A 25,741-nucleotide genomic window follows, 5' to 3' on the forward strand; every position below is an offset into this window, starting at 1 on the left:
CAACCCATTTTACTTCTCTTCTGGGAAGTAGGTAAAAAAAGGACCTAACAAGGAAGCTTGGCAGGTAGTATACTCTTTAAAGCCAAAATTTGTAAAAGTTTAGGTCTGTTTTTACAGAACTCTACAGGGAAAAAAAAAAAAACCAACAAACCAACAAACAAGCAAAAACCCCAAACAAACAACAAACCCAGCAGCATTTCTGCTCAAAATGTGATCATGATAATTTACAGGAACAATACTAAGTTTTCGAAACAAAAGGAAAATGCTGGTCTACCCTTTACCTTAAGGATACAACACATCATCTGTGAAAATACAGAACAAGACAGTAAAAAGGTGACTGAGCAGGACCTACCAAAGATGATCAAGGTGCATTTTGAATGTTATTGTATGCTAAACACTATAAAGATGATTGAAATTTAAATACATTGGTGAATTTAGTGGCCTACACATGAAAGCCTGAAAGGATTTTAAGTTAAATTACAAAATTAGCACATGGTACGGCCAAACAGAAGAACCTCTTGTAGCAACTAAGTCTCAGTACAAATCTTGCACTGCAGATCAACTCTCACTTTTTCCCTGTTGTTTAGGAGAGTTACAAAATTAAAGGAAAGTCACATACAGCCACCACAAAAAAATTTAAAACTTCCTATCAAAGGCCTGCCACGCTGTCCTTTTTCTTGGCTGCTGCATCTCACCTCTTTATAGCAAAGAGCTGCTGAAGGCCGTAGTGGAGGTGCAGGCCGCAGGCAGCTCAGACTCCAAGGCTTGGGCGTTTTCGGAGGTTCCAGCGGTCCCCAGTTTATTGTGGTGTGTGGAGTCCCATGATGTGATGGATGAGGGAGAGTGTGGTAGGCAGGAGTCAGTGGTATTGGCTTGCTGTCTGAATGCTTGCTGGAGGGAGTCACTGGGTGGGAAGGAAGCTGTCAAACATGACAGGAAAGCAAAGAAAGCATATTATCATAACAGAGACAATGTCATCAAGGACTGGTGAAATAATCCCACTTGCTATATAGCACTTCTGTTTATTATAGCTGGCCTTTGAAAAATTTTACACTAAATTATTTTTTGGAAAAAAGAGGCTTAAAATTTTTTTATTGTCTACCACAGAGCAGAAACTAAACAAAGAACAGCTATGAGAAACCCTGCTCCCACTTCTCTCACCACTAAGGGCAGAGCTAAATTTATATCCATTCATATCCAGCAATTCAAATGCAGAACCCAAAAGAAATTACTGTTTCTCCACAGCCTGTCAAGTACATCACCAATTACAACCTAATGTTCTAAGTATACTTATAAGATGGTGATGGCCAAAATAGAAAAAATAATGATAATGAACTTTCTTTTACCCCATTAAACTATTACACTGAGTTTTAAAGCATTTTATTCTTTGTTCACACAATTAAAAACAGAATGATCTTTTTACCTATTAAACTATAGTGACAACATTCAGTTCTTGTTACTAATGAACAATTTAAAAAAATAAGGCTTTCCATGGTGTTATATTTGCCAGATAAGCTAATTCTGCTCATTCACTTCAACCCAGAAGCTCTTTCTTACTGTGTGAGATGGCACAGAGTGAGGTTTAATGGTGGGATTCCCAACAGTTGTGACTTTGGTTTGCTTCTGCAGGTGATCCACCCATTCATGCAAATCTTGTTGGTTGTTACAAGATACTAGTATCCTTTCAATCATATTTCCTAGGTGATAGATATCAGAAAAACATAGGAAATGAAAAAAGAACAACTTAGTCAATCTGACATGATTAAAAAAGACACGTTTCCTAAAACATTACATGCTCTCAGTACTAAGCAAAAATTTAAAACCTTTTTTCAGTACAACATCCCACTTTTTCAGGTTGTGACACACATCGCCTCAATGTATTTACTCATAGTCAAGCACAGAAGTTCTACTTTTTTCTTCCCAGCTCTAGTAATTAAGCACAACCTTAAATGACAGGAGTAGGAGACAGGCTCATCTAGCAGCCTTATGCTTCTCCATCTTCCCCAGTAAAGCCACCAGATAGCCTAAAATGTCATCCTTGAGTCTGTACACTACAACACAGGAAAAGTTATAAAATAAGACTTCACCAATCTTCTCTCAGAAGAAGGCATAAAATTAAAGCTAAGGCAAAAATCACTTGGGAATGTAATCTCAACCCAAGACAACTTTCATTTCTGCACTTAACACCATTTAACCCATCACATTCCCCTTGAGGTCAGCTCCATAGCTATTGTCTCAAAAAAAAGTGGGTTTTTTTCTCAACATTAACAATTTTTTCCTCTGTGTCTCATGGCATTGATATCATACTTGAGACAGTGAAAATTGCCTTATTTAAATGCAACCTGCTTGGAGGTAGAACTGATGCAGGAAATTAATGAAGGTATGAAGCTCCACCATACAGACCCTGTACTGTCCTTTAAATTACCTGAGGACATACATGATGAAATGAATGACTAAACAGATAGAAATGACCCAATATAAGCATAATGGCAACAATCATTAACATCAGAGATGCTAAAGGTCTCTCAGGAAAGAGGCAGACAATTTCTAGAAGAAAACTCTTCCAGAGCCTCTTGAATTCTTATTCTTACAGTAAATAGTGTACTTTGAACTGCTTATTATAAAAGACCTTCTCCAAGGCTACTGCCTCCATTCATTAAGATACAGAAATTCCAGGACGAATCCCACACAAAGAGCTCCTGAACTGCTTAAGGGAAGCAGTAAAAAGCAGTCTTCAAGCGAGGCTCCGGGCAGCTGTGTTACAAAGTTTGTATAATCACAGGATGGCTGAGTCTGTAAGGGACCTCTAAGTCCCACTCCCCCCACTGCTCAACACAGACACCTAGAGCTGGTTGCCTGGGGTCATGGCCAGAGAGCTTTCCAGTACCTCCAAGGACAGTGATCTCCCCAGGCACCCTGTGCCAGTGCTTGGTCACCCTCACAACGAAAAAATTTCTTCCTCTGTCCAGGGTGACCATTTGATGTTTGAAACCGTATATCCTGGAATAAGTAGTAAATAAAAATACTAATGGGCAATACCTGATATTTCAAATGCATTTTTATGGTTTTCACTGTCTTCTAGCTTTGTAATAGTCATTCCCGTCATGGGCAGTTTTCCCTTGAAAAAAAAAAAGTAACATTGGCATTAAATACAAAACACATAAAAACCTTACCAACTAAAGAAAATACTAACTTGAAGCTCTCAAAGACCTTCACAGTAAATTGACACACACCCCCCAAAGGGTTTAAAAACATTTAAAAATTCATACAGACATCTCACAATGGGAGTTTTTCCATATGTCCAACTTCTGCAAATGACATCTGTGACATCAGTAAGTCTAGCTGATACCTATTCAGGCTACGAAATCCATACAAATGTAACAGTGATCATTGCTCAGTCTCAGGTTCTTGAAACTGAGACCTTCAGGGTCATCCATATTACACGATTGGAGGTAATTGTGACTCTTCTTTAAGCACATTTGTTTGCAAACTGTTTGATTAGCTCCCAGAATAAGGTCTGTAGAACAAGTAAATTTATAAAGGAGTATTTCACTAAATAAATGCATCTATTATTTACTGACTATTTATTTCTCTAATAATGCCACTGCTAAATTCCCTCATGGAAATACTTTGGCGGGGGGGGCGGGGGGGGGAAGGGAGGGAAGCCATGAACACCTTCACATTTGTAAAGTTTCTTCAGAAGAACATGCTAATTTTGCAAAAGATCCCATTTTAAAGCCAGTCAAACAGGGGAAAAAAGTCAGTTTAGGATAACTTTTTGACCCTTTAGAAACACAGAAGAATAAATAAAATTGAGTATTTTTGGGATGAAAGGCTTTACCAAAAATGAAACTTCAATAAAAGCTCTTTAAGAGAGATCCTGTATTCTCCTGCACAGAAACACTATTCAGCAAATGCTGGTGAACACACAAATACTATGTACTGTGGAATTTTGGCTCCAAAAGAGCAAAAAGAATACAAACCAACTTTATGTTTTCTTCTTTCCTAATGACAGCAGAATGGACAAAGGCTTCTTAGAAGCTTGAAAATGAAAAATCACTTGGTATTCTGTAGGCGCAGGGCATGCTCAGGCCCAAGATACCAAAGAGAAAGGAGGAGTTTTCTTGTAGCGGCTTCCCCACTGAAGGAAACATGGTGGCCATGTGCACAACACAATGCAGCTAAAATTTGCTCTTTTCCCTTTTTTCCATGTTTGCTGCTTCATGAGTAACACAGCATACAACCACAACAACAGAGATGTGCAAGAACTGCTGACATGGGTGGGAAGGGAATATGGGGGTACACTAGGCAAGACTGGTGACAGAGATCTGAACCACGTGGCAAGAAAAAGTACAAAGTCAGCAAATCAGAGAAAATTGAACTGAAATTGTGAATCATTTATATTCCGCTTCTTTTCACAAAAAATTGTGCACCCCTCCTAAGATGTATGGTCCCTGCTCCTTGTGACTTCAGTTTACCACTGCTAAAAGTTCTTCCCGTTAGCTCACATGGTAGATATCAAACAGAAAATCTGAAGCCTGACAGCTGGGCTATTCAGAAATGCAAGAAGGTGTTCCGTTGGATGATGCCTTCAGTGGCCTAATTTCCCTGAGAATGACTGAAGAAACCGCATCATCTTCTGCCCTTATCCATCCCAGTTCTGAGATGTGAACCTCAGAAAAAATGTCCAGGATGCCCACATTACAAACTCTAGACATGGGCTCTGAGCAACTGTCTCAGACACAAACACTGATGAAGTAAGTGTAATATTCATCTTGCTGTGAATAGGTAGCAATTAAAATTTGAGACGTACTCAGTGATGGGACTATCACACATGAGGTTACGAGGAAATTAAGAGTTTTGCTTTCAAGAGATGGTTGGAGAGTGAACACTAAGAAGGGGCTGTGGCCATTCTGAGTAGAAGCTGAAGACAAATCAGAAAATGGTTTATTTATTTAGTTAGTTATTGAAAAATGCTGTGCACTTAGAGGATAAGGTGGGAGGTAGGAAGAAATGCAAGTGATACACAATAGGAGAGGCAAAATAAAGCTTGACAGTTTAATTTCATACCCAAGATGCAAGTGCTTCTGTGAAACAGCCTAGAGCTACAAGGGAGCCAAGACAAATGGCACTCCTGCACTACAGCAGTTGTTCCACCTCTGGAACAGGCCTGTGGGGCAAAAGCCACAAGTATTCAGCTAGGAAACTTGGGAGAGAGCTCAAAGGCTGTGTCTACCAGCTATGAGCAGGGATTTGTGAAGCAAAGCACCTGGTGCTAAGGTCCCTAGTGCCACATTGTATGCATTTCAGGTGGTGGTACACTGGGGAGCCCAAGGCTGGGCCCAGGGATTGAATGTCAGTCCACGTACTTGATCTTTTCCTACATTTAGAGCAGATCAAGCATACTTTTGGAGCATGCCTTCAGCTTCATCCAGAGGGAATCTAGTCTGCAAGCCCCAAAGCAACTTCTACTCTGTGACTCATTAAACAGAAAAAACTAAAAGATTAATTTAAAAAGTGTGACACTGATTCAAAGATAAAAGCACTAATGTGGATGGATCTAAAACTATGGTAACAGCCTAATCCACATTAATGAAAGCTTAAGGGGGCTATGCTCAAGCAGCAGTCAAAGAGCACTAACAAACCCATGCAGCAGCACTGGTTTCCTACACAGATGTAAAAAGCTACCAATACTTCCTCTCATCAGCTACTACTAACAAGGTACAAAAAAAAGTCTCTTCAGTGATAGTCACAACTACAGAGAAAATCAAACCCTGGGCTTCTAGGCCAGAATATTGTAAGACAGATGACCACTTCTTATTGCAGATATTACCTTTGATCTTTATAAATGCAAAAGTTTAATAATCCTTTCAAGTTTCCTATGAAATATCATTTGGAAAGAACAAAAACCCCAGCACATTTTTACACATATGTAAATGTATTACTTTACCTGATAGATAAACCCACTCATTCTTGGGCTGGCAGACAACATTAGCAAAATGTTAGGGAAGAGAAGAAGATACCTTTCATTCTTTTCCTTGTTAAAAGAAGAAAATGAAAAAGTAAATACACCATCACAAAGTCCCCTCTCCCATTTTTCTATTTTATATTATTAAAAGCTATCAGCATTATAACTGCATGATTACTCCACAAATATTTGCTCATTGCAAAACTATCTCTCCATTGAATGTAGAAAAATAAAAAAAAAAAAAAGAAAAAAAAGGGAAGAAGATGACAGAATTATTTATTTTCTATTAGAAAAGTGCTACTAACACATGCCTATACTTCTTCCTGGTGAGTACAGCCTAGTATTTCAAAGCAGGAATTGTACAGTCTGGGTGAAATGCTGACCTTGTTTAATACGATAACAACCGTTTGGCCAACTTCAGTAAAACCAAAATTACACACTGGATCTATTTCTTCATATAATTTAGATGGATACTCTTACGGTCGTATCAAGACTGCGGTCTCTCAAATTGGAGATATCAGATTTTTAAATACTGGATAATGCCCCAAAGTAGAAAAAGCAAAGCAATAATTACTATAGTCTCAACAAAAGCACTCATTACTTTGTTCTGGTTTTAATTTGCTGATTTCATGTATGAAGTTACCCATTGTGGTTTTGTTTTGGGGTATTTTTATGGAAGGAGGAATAAGTTTACTCTGAATCTACTGCTATAGATAAAAGGGAGAAGCATTAAAGTGTAACATTTTAATAACAAAATAAGTATATCAATTGACAGAGCCACTGTCTTAATTTCAAGCATCTTTGCAAAATTACAAGTCCTTAGCAAGTTTTAATGTTTTTAAGTAAACATCTGCAAATGTCTGTATCATTTTTAGAAAGACAAAACCAAAGCCAGTTGCTGTTGCACAAATGAAGCTGTTCTGTATCTCGCCAAAAAGCCATAATGCTACACAGAAACTTCTAGAAGTCCATTACATTTGACATTTTACCTCATGATGAGCATGGGGGATGGTGATTTGTTTTGTTTTGAAGGCTTCAAAAAGAGACATGACTGCAGAAGATGCACTATCAGCTCTACTGAATCTTATTTATTATTTACTTTAACACCTAGCAAAATATCTGAGAGAAAAATATTAAGTGACTAACTTTTAAATATTCAGTTCCATAAACATTTTTCTTTTTTTTTATATTTATGGACCTCTTTGTTCTAAGGGAGGAAATGGACTGAATGAGGTTGCAATTCAAAAGCCCTCATCAGGTTCAAAGCCTCATTGATTTTTCAGGGGAACAACAAGCCATAAAAACGTCAGTAACCTGTATAACATTGCCTTTCTGTTAGCACTTGCTTTTAAGATTATTTTAACATTATTTCTGGTAAGACAAGCTTTTCTTCGTTTTATTTGCTTCTTTGGTTTTTAAAAAAAAATCACCTGACTTTGCCACTTTCAACTTTCTAATGTATCTTCTTATTCTTTTTCTCAAAGATCATTTGGTTCTCAAGCTTGTATTTCAAAATTTACTACTTGAGCAAGGTGTCCAAAACAGCAAAAAAAAAAAAAATTTGTCTCAGACACCTTACAATATAAAACTTTAAACCTTTTGCTATTTAAAACACACTGTAATAACTGCTATGCAAAATGATCCTGTAACTTAAGAACACATGGAAAATCTTGTTTAATTATGTATTTTTTAAAAAGTCCTGCAAAAATTATCTTACAATATTTATAACTGCTGTATTCAGTCACTTTTCAGTAAATTTTACAAATGAGACCATCCATCTTCAAGGAATTTCATTTCAGGTTTTGTAAAAAATGCCTTAAATCAACAGAGAAAGATTTTAACTTAGATTACCATCTCTGAAGCACTCCATTTCTGTTGCATAATGATTATAATGAATTTTATTCAAAATTGTTGAAAGACTGACAGTAAAGATGAGAAGGACATTACCTCACTTCCAGCACACTGAATCATGACTTGGGACATGTAAATCACATTGCCAAGTGTTTTGATATCCTCTCCCTCCCAACAACGAATAGCTTCTGTCAGTATTTGCAGTTCAAGTTCTTTCCGTTTCCGTACTTCTTGACATTGTGCCTAACAAACATCAGGAAAAACATCATCTCTATAAACTCTACCAATTTGGAATGAGTTACAGGTAAAAATACTACTACAGTTGTATTTACTGCTGTGCTTGTAATACACAAAAGACAGCACCTTACGTGAAGCATTTTCATTTAGATGACTATTACCAATATTTTTTATAAACTAGTTTTACGAAGTTAAGTATTATGACTTTTCAATACACTGACTTCAATTACTATTTCAAATTCAATCATAGTGCTGTTACTCAAATTACTCCTTCTTTTATATTTCAAATTTTGGTATGACTAACCAGAAATGGACATGCTCAGCAGAAAAGAGTAACACAGCTGTCAGAAATACACGTCTATACAACAAAGCATCTTCTTTCAGTAAAAAGAGACATGCCACCTGTGCAAACCATGAATGTGTATAACCTGGTGTTCCTACTTTTATTAAGTAACTCCAACCTGCTCTAGTTTGTATAGTACCCAATAGGATGTAATCCACAAACCTCTTCTGAACACAAGCAATACTAAATTTTCTGATTTAAAAAATAAAAAGTGCCAGGTTATCAGCAGCACACATTTCTAACACAAAGCACAACACATTAAGTTTATTGTAACTGAGACTGCATTAATTATATGCTTGTTGCAGTTGAGGCATAGTTTTTCATTTTTTGTAAAGACAATAGCAGCTTATCTGTTCAAATTAGGCTTCCTGTTCCAATTATTACTAGAAGTTTTGCATCTTCTGAACTTTACTAGCACTTTCCTCTTCAGCCTCTCTCTCTCTAAAATCCAACACCATTCCCCTAGAAGGAATGCACTTAGAAAAAAAAAAAAAAATCAGAACATGTACTCATTTGTTGTAAAGAAGCTCTTCTTCAGAACACTAGTCCTGCTAGCACTAGTAGACAGGGAGATGAAGTATGATGAGTGGGCAGACAAAAAGGTGCAGAATACTTTGCACAATGCTTATACCAGTAGTCTATTTGCTATAACTCCCCAACAAATTACCATCCCTAGCTCTGCCCACATACAGCATTGATTTTCATGCTTCTGAAAATTTACTACACATTTATGAAAAAGCTTCACTTTTTTAAGCAATAGAGGGAGATGAAATTAGAAAACATTCTACTTAAAATACATCATCTATTCTTTTATCACTCTTACAGAAAGATTTTTGAAGGCAGTCATGGATTTCTGAATATCTGGACGGTCCGGATGATAATCCTAAAAACAATGGAGAAAACATACATTAAAAGTTCAAGCAAAATTAATTTTAAAAAATGTTAGAGGCTTAAGTAAAAACAAATAAACAATTTTGCAAAATTGAAGTTGTAGACTGATCTGGTCTCTTCGTGGCCTTCTTATATCTAACACTGCTGGGTCTGGCTTCCAGTAAAACTGCAGTTCCTTAGCACAATCCTAGTGATACTTAAAATAGAGCCACAGAAGTTTTACAAGACCTAGTGCATAAGAGATTTTGAAATCCTAAGAGGAAAGTATTTACAGAGTTTTGTTTGGCTGGTTAGCTTTGTCACAAAGGTGATTCCCTACAGGCTAACAAACATGTTCTGCTGTCACTGGATGACAAACTAAGCTGTGTGACAAGACCCTCACGCTTTCTACTTTTCTCTTTTTTCACACTCCAAACATCTAACCTATAAAATGCAACAGGTGAAAACAGTAGGTCCTCAAACACCTTCTCTTCCTGTAAACATCACTTTTGGACAGCAATCACTAAAAGTCAGAGGGACTATTTTGCCAATATGTTTGACATGCTGAGGTGAGAAGCAGCACTCCCTCTACAAGATAAAGTGGCCTGAGTGTGCGGGAGACACATTCAATGTCAAGTCAACTAGAGACTGTGATAAGACTATTCTAGGAATGATGATTAGCTTCTCTGGATAGTTTTATTTTAAATGTTTAGCTTTTACAGGAAGTTTCACTGCACTGACTTTTACATAAACCACTGCAGCCTGTAGTTTAGAAGGCTGACAGAAGAGCAAACAAATGTAATTTTGGGTCCCATCATGTTTGACATGTACCTTTAAAATAATTGTTGTCAAATCATCATTAAGCTGGAACATAAATGCTGATAAGATATACCTCCATGTGCCTTTCAAGCTCTTTGAGTAACGTGGGGTATTTATCCAGACGCATAAAAGGTTTGCTGAGGCCCGTGGTCAGTACAAGGATCCCAGGGCTGTTGGCACCTTTCATCTCCATGAATTCTCCTAGTTCCTCACTGTGTACACAAGATATTTAAGCAAATTAGGATTAAATTATCAACACAAATAAATTACATTGGATTCATGATTCAGTCTTTCACCTGCAATGAAGATGACAATAAAACAGGAGGCCTAATAAAAATTAATTCAAGTACAACCTAAGTGCTGTGACCAAGTTTGTGCATTAAATAAAATACAGGTACAAAAGCCATTTGCAGATTTGGGGTCCATCCAGGGAAAAACATACATGGGATCAAATCCACTGTTCTAGACAACCAGTGCTCAAAGACAATTCCTAAATGCTCCATCATTCAAGCAACAATTACAGAATAAAGCTGTATTTTATTACTCAGCTCTTTATGCTAGTAAAATTACATACCACCTTAGAGGTGGTTTACACAAGTAATACACAAGCAAGAGTCAATTGCTTTATATATAATAAAATAGGTATTTTTATGGTGACAGACAGAATGAGAAGACAGAACATTTCAGAAGTTTTTTCTCTCCCACACTTAATGACCTCATCTCACATCCAAGGTGTTCCTGCAAAAAAATGACCAACATCCATACAAATGGTAGGAATAATCACCACGCAGTCTATTCCCTAATGAGCTAGGGTTTCACTACGTGTAGACTTATACAACACACTTCTTTTGACAGCAAAGCCACTGTAAGAAATCCATTCTCTCCATGTATCATGAATTGCTACTTCCCCTCTCCAGATATTTTTTGGTATTTGAATAATTCAGAGCTGGTCCAGCCCTTCAACTTTTTACAGCAACTCACTTAAAGCACCAGATGTGAGAATTTCAGCTCCCTTTGCTATCACGGAAACAAAATAGCTGCATCTTCTGCTTATGAAGCAGAGATTTTAGAGGACTATGGTGGAGGAGGACTAGCTTTTCAAGTTTAAATTACCAAGAACAAAATGAGCCCTCTCCATTGGGAACAGAAGATATGGCAGCATCTGGGCTGATTGCCAGGTTTCATAAAATACAAGTTGCCAAAGAACACAGAATTCTAAAGGCAAAAATCTAAATAAAAGAAATACAGAATGTTGTTTATTGAAAATGTAACCTCTTATTGCATTCAAGACACACATGCACTCCTTCCCATTTCAGAACAAGTGACACTACTTATTAATGTCATTTGTCCAAATAGATGAAGACAACAGAAAAAGAACACAAACATGGTGCTGAGGGACTTGGTTTAGTGGTGGACTTAGAATCCAACTGTTAACCCAACACTGCTATCTTAAAAGTCTTTTTCAACCTAAATGAGTCAGTTCTGTGAACTGTGGCCTTCCCATCCCAACATAAGTGCTTTACCCACCATCCCTCCTCCCAGACACTGAAGTTTCCTCCAGTTCACAGAAAAGAAGGTACTTTTCCATAGTTTATTCCAAGTTTACTTGTCTTCAGATTAGTTAATTGGAATTTACTTATACTACCTTGCTTATGTATATCCAGCATTGTTTCTGAATTGTCAGGCCCATCATAATTTTACACCACCTCTTTCAAGAGCTTTCTGTCCCCATTCTAACAAGAACCAGGCACTCCTCAGTGCATGTATTTGAGCTATTTCAGGTGCACTTAACTACAGAGTGGAGACAGAGGGTGAGGGGATTTCTCAACACCTGCTGTGCATTTTACTGATGCAAAGAGAAGGGCTGGGCACACTTGGGAAAGACCTTGCATCCCTCTTAAGCAGGATGTATCAGCAACTTCAGGCCTTCTAAATCAGCTTGTGACATAGACAGGTTTTAGCCAAAACTAAAACACATTGAAAAACCTCCTACAATGCCTTGCATAAAGAATTATAATAATGCAACACAGATAAACTCAAGTACTTTTTGAGCTTAAATTTAAAATTAAGTAAAGCTGGCCAGTTCTGAATACCTGGAGGCTGAAGATCTACTCTGCCTAATGCTTTCTTAGTCACAGCCCTTGCTTAGCATAAAAATCACACCACTTCAGAACTTGACAGCTGACTGCACTGGTACCCTAAACAAGAATAAAGATTTTGACTTGTAACTATGTCTTGGGTTTATGGTGTTACCAGCTACTTCGAGGTCAAATATTCAGGGTAATTCACTGAAGCATCAGGCTGCATGGCTATGGTGTGGTGGCACTTCTCCTCCTCCTGACTCAGTTAGAAGGAAAGAAACTGTTTTCAGTAAGTAATAAAGGTATGACACCCAGTTTACACAGAAAGCTTTACCAAAGTTCACCTGTGAAAGCCCTTCTGCCAGAAGGCACTCATAGGTTTTAAATTTCAATTCTCCATGTATATGACACCAATCACATGCAAGTGACTGCTTTTTTGTTTTATCCATTAATTCCATCTGTAATCACCCCAACCCATTTCAGCACCATAAAGTCAGGTTACACACAGTACTTGATACTTCATCATACTTCATCTTCTTAAAGACATTTTTTACAAGAATCAAGAAGTAGTAGCTGTTTAAACTCATTCTTTGCATTTTGTTTGCTTCAGTCAGATGCAGCCCCTGCTGCCTAATTCTACCAACTCTGCCCTTTAAAACTATTTACTACTCTTCCCCATTTCAGGCAGCATAATCCGTAAGTGTATTACAGAGATTCTCCTTCACCCCAACATAGCTGCATTTTCCACAGGATGTGCCAATCTCAAATACCACAGGCCACTCAATTTAACACTGTTCTGAACAATGCTCATTTTTGCCCTTAGACTGCTAAGGGGCAAAAACCCCCATTCCTAATTTCTTCAGCCATCTCCATACTGTTGGGTGCATATAAATGCATTATATAAATAGGATTTGCTGTGCTATCCGCGAAGACAATGCTTGCACTTCCCTCTCCCCCTTTTCTTTAATTTTAATGCTTCTACAGTAGGAAGAGCTTTGGTTACCATTTCACTCATATTCACATTTTTATTTTCATTATTGTTGTTCCATTTCTTCAACTTCAGCATTATGAAATAGATGTGCAAAAAACCAGGAAAAAATTCACTATAGCTTGAATTAAAATCAACTTCTTGGAAACCTGAAATAAAAACCTGGTATTATCTTGTTTTCATTGTCTACTCTGAAAACCCTTTAACTAAATACACTCTGTGGTTAAGCCATCCTCTGCTCAAGTGGTACTTGGTGTTGATCATCACCCTTTTTACTTAATCACAATACAGGAACCTATGGAGCAAGTTTAAACCTCAGCTCACTTGAAAGGTACACAAAGTCCTGAAAAACAGGCTTAGCAAAGGCATCATCAGGAAGCCTTTTCCAGGGAGCAGTGTTAATAGGTGTAATTAAAACTGAATGACGTCGTTTTCCTCCCAACATTCCCAAGAGGACAATGTTTTCTTTCATACACTTCTGCGCTTCTCTCTGACAAGTCTTGACATGCCAGCTTGTTCAAGCCCTAGTCTGAATACAGGCATACATCCCTTTAATACAATAATACCCCAAATTTTGTCTGGGAAGTTCCATCATGCAGACCCCCTTAGCATTCTACTCATGCTACACCAACGTGGCACCTCTGCAGCTTTGTGGACATTAAATATCCATCAAAATATGGATGTTACTTTAGCCCAAAGCTTAAAGTGAGTGTCTTTCATTTAGTCACAAATGACAAATACAGTACAGGACATAATGGAAGGGTTTGCTTTCAAAAATAAATGAGTGGGTTAAAATACTGTTTGAACATGACAACAGTTCACAACCATTTTTTAATTAATTGCAGCATAAAAAACAGTCTATGTCAGCTGCTTTGCCAAAGACAATGGCTCTTTCATGTCACAATTTCAATTGATGCCTGCAAGTACCACAGTCTCCTAGGCAGTATATGCTAAATGAAACCAGTCCACAGCTAAGAGTATGTTTTAATTAAAAAGCTATCATTTAGCTGAACAGGAAAATCTCTTGAACAGTGAAATCATCATCTCAGTCACAACTGCCTAAGCAAGTAGCTTTTCAGAAAGAGGCAGATGACACTTTTAATTCACTACTTGCGTCACTTTACACAATAAAATGCAGAGAAGCATACAAAATGCTGTGCTTCATTTATTCTGAAATCTCAAGCTGAAGAGCTCTCCCCACTCCAGACTAGAGTTAGTTCACAGCTTGAGATATTTTAAAGGTCACTATGAAAAGTGTCTTTAAGCCCTATTAATATATTCAAATCTTTCTCAGTACAGCTGCCTCAAAAGCTGCAAATCAAAATGGAAGAGGGAAGTAAACAAAGTTCAGATGTGCCTGCAAGTAACAGAAGGAAAAAAAAAAAGGCCATTGAACCTTAAGGAAAGCAGACTCAGGAACTAAAAATCTATACATTTAAAATCACAACTTACACTTCTGAAGGAGGTCTCTGTTTGTAATAGATGGAGCACGAGCTATCACTGCTGAGGGGTCTGAGGACTGCACACAGGCACCGCATTTTGAGAGCGTCGTGACACAGCTTAGCTCAGCAACCCCTCAACTGCAGCTTTTAATTTCCTAGGGCTAAACTTCCCAGTCAAGCTCCTCTCCCGGGGACTGTTGCTTGGCGTATGACATCAGCCTGCACACTTGCAGGCTCAGGGATCCACCAAAGTGGGGGAGGCACAAAGAGTTTTCTGACTCAGGCTGATCTGTATTCCATGCTCCAGTTACTCAGAGTAATTGTGATGTTCCAGCTCCACAAATTTTATCCAGACTGCTAGGTCTGTGATGCAAGTGTAGAATATGTTTGGGACATGTTATCTAAGAGAACAGAAGAATCTAGGAAAATTAATGTTTCAACAAGTAAAGATTTCTGAATAGCTTTCTTACTGCTGAGAACTGGCTTGATATTTGCCACTTTTCAAAATAAAAAAAGCAGGTGTGTTAGTAATTTTCAACTGCCTCTTCATCAAATTAAATTTTCTTCTGGGAAGATTTTTCTTCTCTTTGTTTTAAAATATACATACTGCTGTTTAAACAAAGTAAAACTGTTTAACACCCCACTCTACCCCTCCAAAATTACATACCTGATGCTGGCTACATTGGGTCTGTACTGTCCATATTTCCTCAAAAGAATTTTTTGTCCACTGTTAGTGGGGACTGTTACATTTGGTTTTTTAAATTATGTTATTCAACCTTCAGTAAGTCCCATACACAAATATCTTTCCTCTTGTCATTTTTGGATATCATCCACAGGAAGTCCCAGTCCTAGCTTCTGCCTGCCTTTTTTTTTTTTTTTTTTTTTTTTTTGCTAGACTTCCTCGTTGCGCTGAACTTTGTTGCTTGTGATCTTTCCCACATAGGTAACATTTCATGTTCCTGGCACTCCTTCTCCTGCAATTACCCATTTCTGTACTTTGTATCCAACTGGGTTTTTTAATCTGCAGGAAATTCACTCTTTCACGCCTTCGGTTGCTCATTCTGTTCCTTCTCTTACTGGAAGGCAAGCATATGTCTATGATCAGAAGCATGCACAGGAACAGTGCTAGTTTAACTAAACTCTACACCCTCAAGGCAGTACTGGTCTCACCAGCAAGCAAAATTGGAACACCTACCCTTAGACCTGAACTGGGATCTTCAAGCAAAACTGTAAGATAGTAGAATCAAACCTGATAAAATGGAGCCAAAAAGCTGGGACTGTTGTGGAATAAAGTAAACAAAACAGGATGGTGTACAGTGGCACTACAGCCACTATGAGAAGGGAACATGCCAAACTCTGCCAGAGCACCACCCAACCATACCTAGCAAAATCCAGCTCTTCAGCTCTAGCCAGTGGCTTAAGAAACAACTACAAGATAAAATGACAGATCTGAGGAAAAATTACTTAATCCTTCAATCCTTTTTGGTTCCTTAAGCAGAAGGAATTTAAACTCTGGAAAAAAGTATGCAATAGCTCCAAAACAATTCCTGAGACAAAGTACCTACCAAATTTCAAGACAGCATAAAATTGGAGAAATTATGTTGCATACCAACTTTAACACCTGGATAAAACTTACAAAGCCACAACTGGAACCAAGAAGAGAATCTGTTCTCAAACTTAATAGAAAGATTTTGTTGTTGCTGTGATTTTCAGAGGCAAATATGACTTCAGAACCACATAGCTCTGGAACCTGAACTCATGTATGGGTTGCATTAGGTTTTACTCCCATTTCTTCACGTTCATACACCCTCAGGTCTCCAATGATTTTAATAGTCTTTTAATAGTCTATTAATAACTTAATGAAATTAAAGATGTTTGTGGCTTTGAAGGTTTGAACATGATAAATGTCTTATTCTTTAAATAACATAATTTATCCCCTTTGGCCCAGACTGTGTATTTACATAAACATGCACATACATGAACATCTATGCACGCACAACCCCTTATTCTGTATTAATTGAATAAAAGCCTCCATGTTGCTGCTGAATATGATCAAGAAGCAAATGACAAAAGATAAAGAGGAAACAGACTTGCATTCATACTGGATGGCATTTAAAAATTTTAAAAAGGAAAAAAAAAATAAAAAAGTCACATTCAATGCCCCTTTTAGATGTCCAACCCCATCCCAAGTACTGCTATTTAGAATCTACTTCACAAAAATGCTATTCAAAGGAAGTTTTTGTCTAGAAGTGCACAGTAATTCTGAGCACGCTAATACCATGTTTTACCTATACATACACACAGATCCTTTACAAGGTGTCAACAACATTTTAACAGGTCTTACAACACTGATACTCTTGATAGCTCAGACAATGACATATAAAACCCCCATATGTAATGCTCCACCAAACCAGACAACTGCTAACAATCTTAATGTGAGCCAATCACTTAAGGAAACAATACAGTTAATGCTTCAGCCAATTTCCTTAAAACTTTTTTTAGTCAGTGACAGTAAAAAAAAAAAAAAAAGGTAAAAATAGTATATTTTACAGAATTTCTATAAATCTTAATCTAGAGAAATTATCTAGAAGATTTTTGTTGTTGGTATGGGCTCCCAGGAAAAGAAGTAGTCTAATAAACTGAGTAGAAAATACTAATTTTGTGATATAAGAATTTGACTTAAAATTATTTGCTAGGGTTTTTTTTAAAAAAAGGCTTTCAGAGGTACAGGTACTGCTTATGTGTTCAGTTTATTAATTGCACAGAGCTCATGGCAAGAAATAATCTTCTGCAGGCAGTAAGAATTTATGTTCCAAATCAAACTGCTCCAGACAGTTGCCTTTTCTTTTTCTCTAAAATGCTATTGAATAGCACAGATGCTACAAATATGATACTAAAATCCAAGTATTCCACATACACCTATTTCTTTGTCCTATTTTTGCTAGTATTAAAACACACAGGTTTGGACTCTCTTCTTAAATTATACTGACAAAACAGCCAACATACCATTGCCTTTTCTTAAAAACCTTAAACCTTGGTATTTTATCCAGAATGAACAGCAGTGTAATTGTTTCACCATTACTACAATCATGGCTATCCTCAAACCTCACAGCAATTTTTAAATAAAGGTTTATAGAAGATTTTTTTACACATTAAACCATCTCAGCTAAAAAAAGAGACAGTTCTGAGTATTTTTAATTTCTTCATGCCTCCAACCAGTTTGTTATTTCTCTCTTCCCCCCTATTTTGAAACAATGTAATTAAAAGTTTTTGGCATTCTGAGAGGAAGAGATTCTGAACTGCTTAAAGCCCCTTTTGATTTCTTCATGGCAGCTGTCTCAACAGGAATATTTCGTCAAGCCACTTGCTACCTACAGTAATGTTGAACAACAAAAATTAAGGTATTAGAATAACAAAAGTGGGGTAATTAGAAAGAACAGGATGCAATTCTGTTGACTCATGCCTGGTAGCACAATAGCATTCAACAGAAAATTGTCTATCTCAACTTCTCTTCCCTTGAGCTATCCCATATGAACAAACTTCCACATCCAAATTACTTAACTCTTCTATGATACTTATATTGTCTCCACCAGGATTTGGTGTCAAGCTGACTTAAGAGACCTGAAGCTGAATTTTTTTCTTAGGACAACCTACACAAAAAGAAACATGAAAGAGAAGAAATGCTTCTCCTCTCCATTTGCAGAACAAACAGCTTTTCTCCCTCACATTTCTACCACCACTTCTCTGAGTTCTGAAAGTTAGATAATCCTTTACAGATATTCCTGAATCTAAAGAAATGTAGTTGATCACTTTGCTATCACAGCCATCTTTCATTTATGGTTAAATCCCAGACCTCTGTATGGAAAGAGCATAAAGACTCAAATAAAAAAACCTAAGCCCAAGAGTATTAAAAACCATTTACAGAAAATGGTACTAGAAGAGGGTCATTTGAAAGAAAGTAAGCACGCAGGGATTTCATCAGGGGGGTTTAAACATATTTTTGTCTTGCTGAATTTTAATTACAAAAACTTACCTTCTTTCTGCCTGTACTGTTATGTGAATTTGCAGCTTGATTTTTCCAGCTGGGGTTGGAATATAGTTACATGTATTACTAACATAAATGAAAGTTCAGAGTATTTGGTAACTAGGAGGTTTTTCATCTTCATAATATTATGAGTAAATAATATCTTTCCTCCAAATATCTTTACTTTAGTCCAATGCAACAAGACAAAAAGGAGAGGGGTGTGTGAAGCAAAAAGAACATATATCCTGCTAGAATTTGTCCTATATCTAACCTCCAAGAAGTCATGGTTCTATCCTGCACCACAAGCAAGCATAAATAACCCAAAATAACAGCTGCTTCACCACAAGGGTCATCAGAATAAAAGTATATAGCAAAAGCTTGTGAAAGCTGACTTCTTCCATCAAATTCTCACCTCAGTATTTTTCCCTCAAGGTGATACAGTGCATCTTCTATGCAAATTTAAGGTCTGTCCAAAAGCTGAGCAACCTACATCGTGTTAACTAAGCATCCTACTTCCTACAGAAAATAGTAATTTTGCAAAACTCACACTTCTTTCACATCACTCAGAAGTAAAGCTGAGGGTATAATACCACTATAAAGTTAAGTATACACAGGCTTTTACAGGGCTAAGTTACAATGCACCAACTGTCTAAGAAGCATAAGTCATGTCAGTTATGCCATAATTTCACAAACTAGTTTTGATCTCAACATTTTTAAAACAAAGATGATAATCAGTAAAGTTTAACATATTCAGAGTCCAGCATGTGTTCTTTCAATGAAAAAAAATCTCTCAAATAGTTGATAATAGACTGCCAACAGTGACAAGCTGTCCTGATCACATGAAACAGCTTTGTTTTATGGGGCATTTTGTCTTTTTTTTAAAAAGTGTAATCTTTTTTTTCTCAAACAAGTTCTACCACACCAAACATGTTAAAAAGCAACCACCACAGTTTTACAACTCAAGTGTGTGTTACACACATTTTTGTATCAGACTCAAAAGACCACGAAGTTAACATACCTGTGTTCTGTGAGGACATTTACTGCTGATGGGTGGTTGGCACAGTATGTAAGGTACAAGCTTTTCATTTGTGGCATCAAATTTAGAAAACATCCTCCAACCCTCTGCTGAGCTTCAGGCAACCTAAAAACAGAGCAATAAAGATGGAAATGTGTAATATCAACCAGACAGAGAAATAAATGAACTCTCAGAAAAGCAGTCTATATTGTGTGCTGGGTTTGGCTGGGGTAGAGTTAATTTTCTTCACAGTGGCTGGTAGGGGACCATGTTTTGGATTTGTGCAATAACATAAGGGTGGCAGAGCAGCTCCCACCTGAAGGACTAAGCCTCTTCAGAAGAAGGCCGTATGATCAATTGTATAACCCACACCGAAGTTAACTAGACGATGGGCCACTAAGCTTTCATCAGTCCTAGACTACAAACTTGTTCCTGACACCTTGTCTAAATCACTGTACAATATGTGCAAGATGAAATGTTTCGATTTCTCCATGCACTTGCTCTCCTTGCACAAAGGCTGCATCTCCTAACATGCTAAATTTTTGCTTCTTTGCAAGATATGACAGTGGATTTTGCTGTTATCTTTTTAACTACTCTTAAAACCAGTACTTCACTCTTCACATTAGCTGTAAAGCTAAATGAGCCCTCACTAAGTACTCAATGCACATACTGTTAGCACAGTCAAAGAGCTTCATTCTAAGATTAGTTCCAACAATTCTTTCTGGAAGAATATTTTTTTTCCTGAAAAAGATTTTTTTTTTAAAGTCAGTATTTTCTGTAGTTGTCCCAGACATGCACAGAAAGTTCCTAAACATCAATATTTAGCATACTCCCTCTAAAAAAAAAGTGATAGATACTCCAGTGAACTTCAGGAGGAAATAAACCATTCAGCTTTCCAGGACAATCACTCTTCCAGGCAGGGGACGTTCCCACTCTGCTCAAACACAGTCATCTTGTCCCAGTCCTTAGGTTTGCTCATAGTAGTCAAAATGCAAAGTTCATCCCAAGAAATTCTCCCCCGAATTCCAAAATAGTAAGTCGGTCTCCTATTAAGCTGTTCAGTCCCTCTGCACAGTACGGGAAGACTATCCAAAATGAAGTAAAAATTGACTGTAAAGGTGTTCCAAATGCGAGTCAGGGGAAACACTCCCTGATTTGAAAGGAACATTCATTACAGACACCCAGAAAATGACAGCTGAATCCCCAGCTAACACATCATGCCAGATAAACACTGACCACATTATCAACACTCCTTATATCAAAGGCTAGGGTTCATATAAAAGTCTGCATCTTTTTTTTTTTTTTTTTTTAGTTTAAATTCTAAAATCAATATCTGAAATCAATAGAGTGGCTGCTTTTGCAGGTGTTTACGGGAAAACCAAGGGCATTCCCCAGCATACTGAGGGAATGCTTTTCTTACAGCCTTGCCAAAAAGCATTTCCTGCCTAGCAGCTGGTCCCCTTTAATAAATCTAGCATGAGCTAATAATACATTCTTGGAGTAATAGATGCAGCCAAAGTCTAAAACTCTGAAGACATACTCGAGGCATATAACTCAGTATTAAATAGCAAGAGGCTCCAATAAACAGTTACTAAAAATGGTTAAATTCCCATTTCATACTGTAGTGATGGGGGTGGAGGGTGAATTATGGCTGTTTGCACCAAGCAGACATCTGTGTGTTCTCAGTCTGCTGTTCTTTTAGCAGAATCAAAGACTGACATTATTCTCTCTCACATGTTGCACATGCATTGCCACTTTATATTGCACATTCTTTGCTGAATTATGATATTTCATAGACTTTATAATGGGGTGGTAACTCATCCCCTTTCACTTCTCTAATCCATGCATTAGTGCAAGTGTTCTACTATTTTCAGCAGATAAACTATCTATACCTCCTTTACCTGCTGGAAAAACATCAATTTAATGCCTATCACCACATCATATAAACCTTTTAGTAACTGATGTGTTCCATAAAGAGCATAGTTATTTTACAGTTTATTCTGAAGTTTTCATCCCAACATTCTTCTCATATTCAGCATTTTAATTAAAAGGGAATCACATATAAATATTTACACATACTATACAATATTTACACATGTTATACCAACTTCAGTTAAAAAAAGGCCAGATACTTGTTTTAATTCTATTTGCAAATGTAAAAGAAACATAAAGCCTCTGCTGTTGTACACACGCCAGAGGAGTCACCATATGACAATATCTAAACTACCTAACATTGTCTGCTTGTTGGAATTGCATCCAACAGCTATCAGTTTTGTTTCTCCAGACTTACAATGGGTGCCCAGTGCATGGCAATTTGAAGAAAGAAATAAAAATTAAGTGCAATTGAACAACAAGGTTAATTTTAAGACTGATCAAAACCAGCAATCAGAACTGGACTAAAGCTACACCGGCAGCTGACAGAAAAAGGGTGACAATTCAGAATGTCTAATCATGTCCTGTGTGTTCTGAAAAACCTGCCTTACTTTTGGGATCAGTGGACGTTAAAATGTTCTGGGAAAGGCTGTGGAAACTGTGATTAATTCAAATAAATTTAAACAGAGACTAACAGAGGCAATTTAAAAAGAAAAGTAGGTAACAAAATGTAATCAGCATTTATGCTTTCTTTTTGCAAGGAAAAGAGCAGATCTCCCTAAATTTCATTTGACTGTGTAGGTACCATAAGGGTGTCACTCATGAAGGAATCTATGTTGCTATACATATATATGTGTGTGTGCATAAATATATGTATATTTATACAGGCAGCCGCCTGCAGAACCTGCCACAACCTGGAAACTAAATTATCAGGGTGGCATTTTCTCCTCTTCTCCATCTCATCCCACACAAAGACAAACAGCAGAATTCCAGCTCTTGAAGGAGATGAAGCATCAATGGTAAGTTTGCATGTCTTGAACGTAAAAGCTGACAGCAGAGAAGACACATGAGAAGTAATGGTCTGTAAAAATTATGATGGGACAATTGTGATTAATGACTCCAAAGAGTGCTGTTTGTGAAAAAACATAAGATTAGAGGTTTTCTCCTGAGGCTTCACAGTTAACAAGGTTACTGATATAAGGGGCCACTTTGCAACTTTCTGAGCTACCGTTTGCACAAATTGAGGCACTCTTCAACTTATTCCCAATCCTTCAGTCTGATTTTCACCCTCTTCACTACCACACCTTTCACTAATTGTCTAATTGTCTTAGCTCTCAGACATCAGTTACTATGCACATTTGTTTCAGGATATCTAAAGATACTGCATTCAAATTCCCTTAGTATTCATAGCCTTATTTCTGTTGATACTCATGATGACCAAATGTAAAGGATGATACTGGGACTTAACAGACTTAGTTTGCATCTGCACTCCAAAACCAAACCTGAAATACTAATGAGTTTTGTATTATACTTAAATAGTCTCCCCCTCACACTCTGGCCTCTTGCCTGTTTTGTGGTTTTTTTTAAAATTCCATTCCATTTCAGGATCATCCCCAAACACGAAGAATCTGCTCGCATTTAAACACAAAACAAGACAACACAGTCACTGTGACTGCAAGAGCAGGGACATGAGGGTAAGAGAGGATAAACCCCAGCTATGGCTGTTACAGGGCAAGGAGGTAAGTCTGTATACTATGTAAAAGACTTCAATTTGCTACAGAGGAGATTATATGTAGCAGTCCATGCAGGCTGGCATCACCAGCCAGCCTGTACATCATGCGTCCCACTCCCTACTGAGAAGTGCAGCCATAGACTGACAGCTGCTACTTCCAGGTGAATGGAAGAACCTTTTCTGGAGCAGGCGATCAAATCAGGTTCAACCTCCTGCTACAAAAATACCCACAGAGCAACACTTCCAACAGAGATCACTTCGATCAGGCCAGAGATCACCTGATGGACACTGACTTTGTTTGCAGAGCTCTTCTGCTGTGTGAACTGCTGCAGAACTGATCTATGGCACAGGACCACAGACCTGGAATGAGACCTAGAGCACTGGACCACTTTTTGTCTTCAAGAGACCAGAGCACGGAGGACTCTCACTCCGTTTCACTGTCAGAAATCTGCTCTTTCACAACTGAAGACTCCAACGGCATCTCTCTGCCTTGTGTTCTACAGTTCTTTTCCATCCATGAACCAAATGCACTGGAAGCTGATCAGCCAAAAAAAGCACCTTTGAAGCCTATCAGCCAGAATATTCTCACTCAGTGCTAGTTAGATTTACTCCATGTGCCACTTCCGTTTGGTAAACTAAGAAGAGAAGTTACAAAGGTGGAAATAACCCCAACCTGGACAAGTTCAAAGAGGACAAACCTTTAGCAATGAACCAGAAGACCTTCAAGGCTGTGGGCAGGGTGAGAGGGTGGCACACAACTAAACCCAAACCATATCCAAACAACTTTTTCCCCTGAAACACACAAAGAACCCACTACGATGACATATGTTCTGAAAAAAAAACCCCAAAAAGTTTAACACCACAAGGATTAAATAAGCCAAAGTGGTGCAGGCAAAAAGGAGGAAAGCATAGGAAAGCTTCTGCCACTGAAGTACATACCAGGATCTGTTAAAGAGAAAACTCAAATGACAAACTGTCTCAAGGTGGGTGTGGAATTCAAAAAGCATTCAACTTTCATGCCCAAGAAAAGGAATTTGTCAAGCAAGGCAGGCTGGCAGCATTACAATTGGCAGGACAACAGCATTTGGTCATTCTGACATGTCAAGTTAGAATAAAACACCACACTGGATGCTGCAATATGAAGTGCCTCAATAATGGAACTATAAACTCTCTGCCAAAAATAAAATAAAGTGATAAATCTATTTTCAGCCCTGGAGCTAGTCTGTTTACAGAACAGGTTCACCAGCCAAAAAACCATGGCAAAATGACCAAAAAAAAAAAAAAAAACCAAAAAAAAACCACACAGCAGAGCAAGCATTCTTCTACATGATGGATTAATGGATTAGATTCCAAACAGAAGGATGCCGTAGGCTCAAGTTAATGTGCTATGATGAAAATTAAACTGAAAATACAACTCGGCATGATGAGCATATTTATGAAATGAAAATAAGACAAAATGTTTGCAATAATGCTTCAGTAATTTTAGGGTATCACTTTCTCTGCCTACCTACCAGTATCCAGTATGTTCCTAGTTTATTACACAGCAACATTTCACTTAGCAAAAAGAAGAAATAAAGGACACTATGAAAAGGTGCTTTAAGAGAGCCAAGCAGAGTTATTAATGGAGCTTTCTGAGCTTGAAGCTCCACAGTGATATCACATTAACTGACACTCCAGGTTAAAAAGAAGTTTGCATTAATATTTGTTTAAAGGTATATACTCTTCTCCTCTCATTTTTAAGGCTACCTTAAAAAAAAGTTTTAAAAGACGACAGTCTGTTCCACGCAAAGTATTTAATTTCCCTAACTTCTGACACCAAGAAACAAAATCATGGTAAAAAGCAAATAAGACAACAAAGAGCAGTGACAAGAAAAAAAAGGAAACATTTGAGTATGTTGACAAATGGACAGAGATTTAGACATTTAACTGATCAAGTCAAACTTGCCAGAATGAATATGATTCTTTCTCACAGCATGAGAGACAGACCACTTCAAAAATGTTTCCATTACACTGCTGAATTGCCATCTGAACTACACCCCATCCTCCCTTCCCCTCTCTCTGGTCTAAGTTGTTTAGAGGCAGGAGAGAGGGACAGAAGGCAGGTGGTAGGAGGGCATGGGATCTGAAGTCAGCAACCATAACAGGCATATGTTCCTGCCTAGTGGAGATGCAGCTTATACTTTTTCATGACCAGGCTGCTTCTTCATACAGAGCAGCTCAGGGGAGAAGAGGGAGAGGTCAAAACAAGACATACTTGAGGTGATCTAAAGCTCACTGTTGCCAAAAGAGGTATTTTCTCCTCCATCCAAGACAGTAATTTGTTCTCACAGCAAACTGAAACTTGTCTAAGCCCTCAGTAGCAATTCAAATTAATAACTTGGCAGAAACCAAGAAAATTTGGATTAGGAAGTTGCCTTAGCTCACCATGTGAGCAGACAAAACTAGAATATAGGCAAGGAAAATTACACAGCTGAGGTTAGGAACATAAATTACACTTTC

At 37.6% G+C, this 25,741-nt stretch overlaps 1 protein-coding gene across 5 annotated transcripts in view; it reads right to left on the reverse strand.

The window, feature by feature from the left end:
* Positions 1 to 25,741, reverse strand: part of ARHGEF7 (Rho guanine nucleotide exchange factor 7) — a 117,755-nt gene that overhangs the window by 22,663 nt on the left and 69,351 nt on the right. For all 5 annotated transcript variants that reach the window (XM_032100545.1, XM_032100546.1, XM_032100548.1 and 2 more), the window contains 8 exons: positions 19,642 to 19,764; positions 10,162 to 10,300; positions 9,223 to 9,282; positions 7,916 to 8,062; positions 5,951 to 6,037; positions 3,040 to 3,118; positions 1,558 to 1,697; positions 696 to 920 (listed from right to left, as the gene is read on the reverse strand). In XM_032100545.1, the coding sequence (XP_031956436.1) occupies positions 696 to 920; positions 1,558 to 1,697; positions 3,040 to 3,118; positions 5,951 to 6,037; positions 7,916 to 8,062; positions 9,223 to 9,282; positions 10,162 to 10,300; positions 19,642 to 19,764 (1,000 nt within the window). The remainder of the gene's footprint in view (positions 1 to 695; positions 921 to 1,557; positions 1,698 to 3,039; positions 3,119 to 5,950; positions 6,038 to 7,915; positions 8,063 to 9,222; positions 9,283 to 10,161; positions 10,301 to 19,641; positions 19,765 to 25,741) is intronic.

The sequence above is a fragment of the Corvus moneduloides genome, chromosome 2 (assembly GCF_009650955.1).
Source record: "Corvus moneduloides isolate bCorMon1 chromosome 2, bCorMon1.pri, whole genome shotgun sequence".
Classification (NCBI taxonomy): domain Eukaryota; kingdom Metazoa; phylum Chordata; class Aves; order Passeriformes; family Corvidae; genus Corvus; species Corvus moneduloides.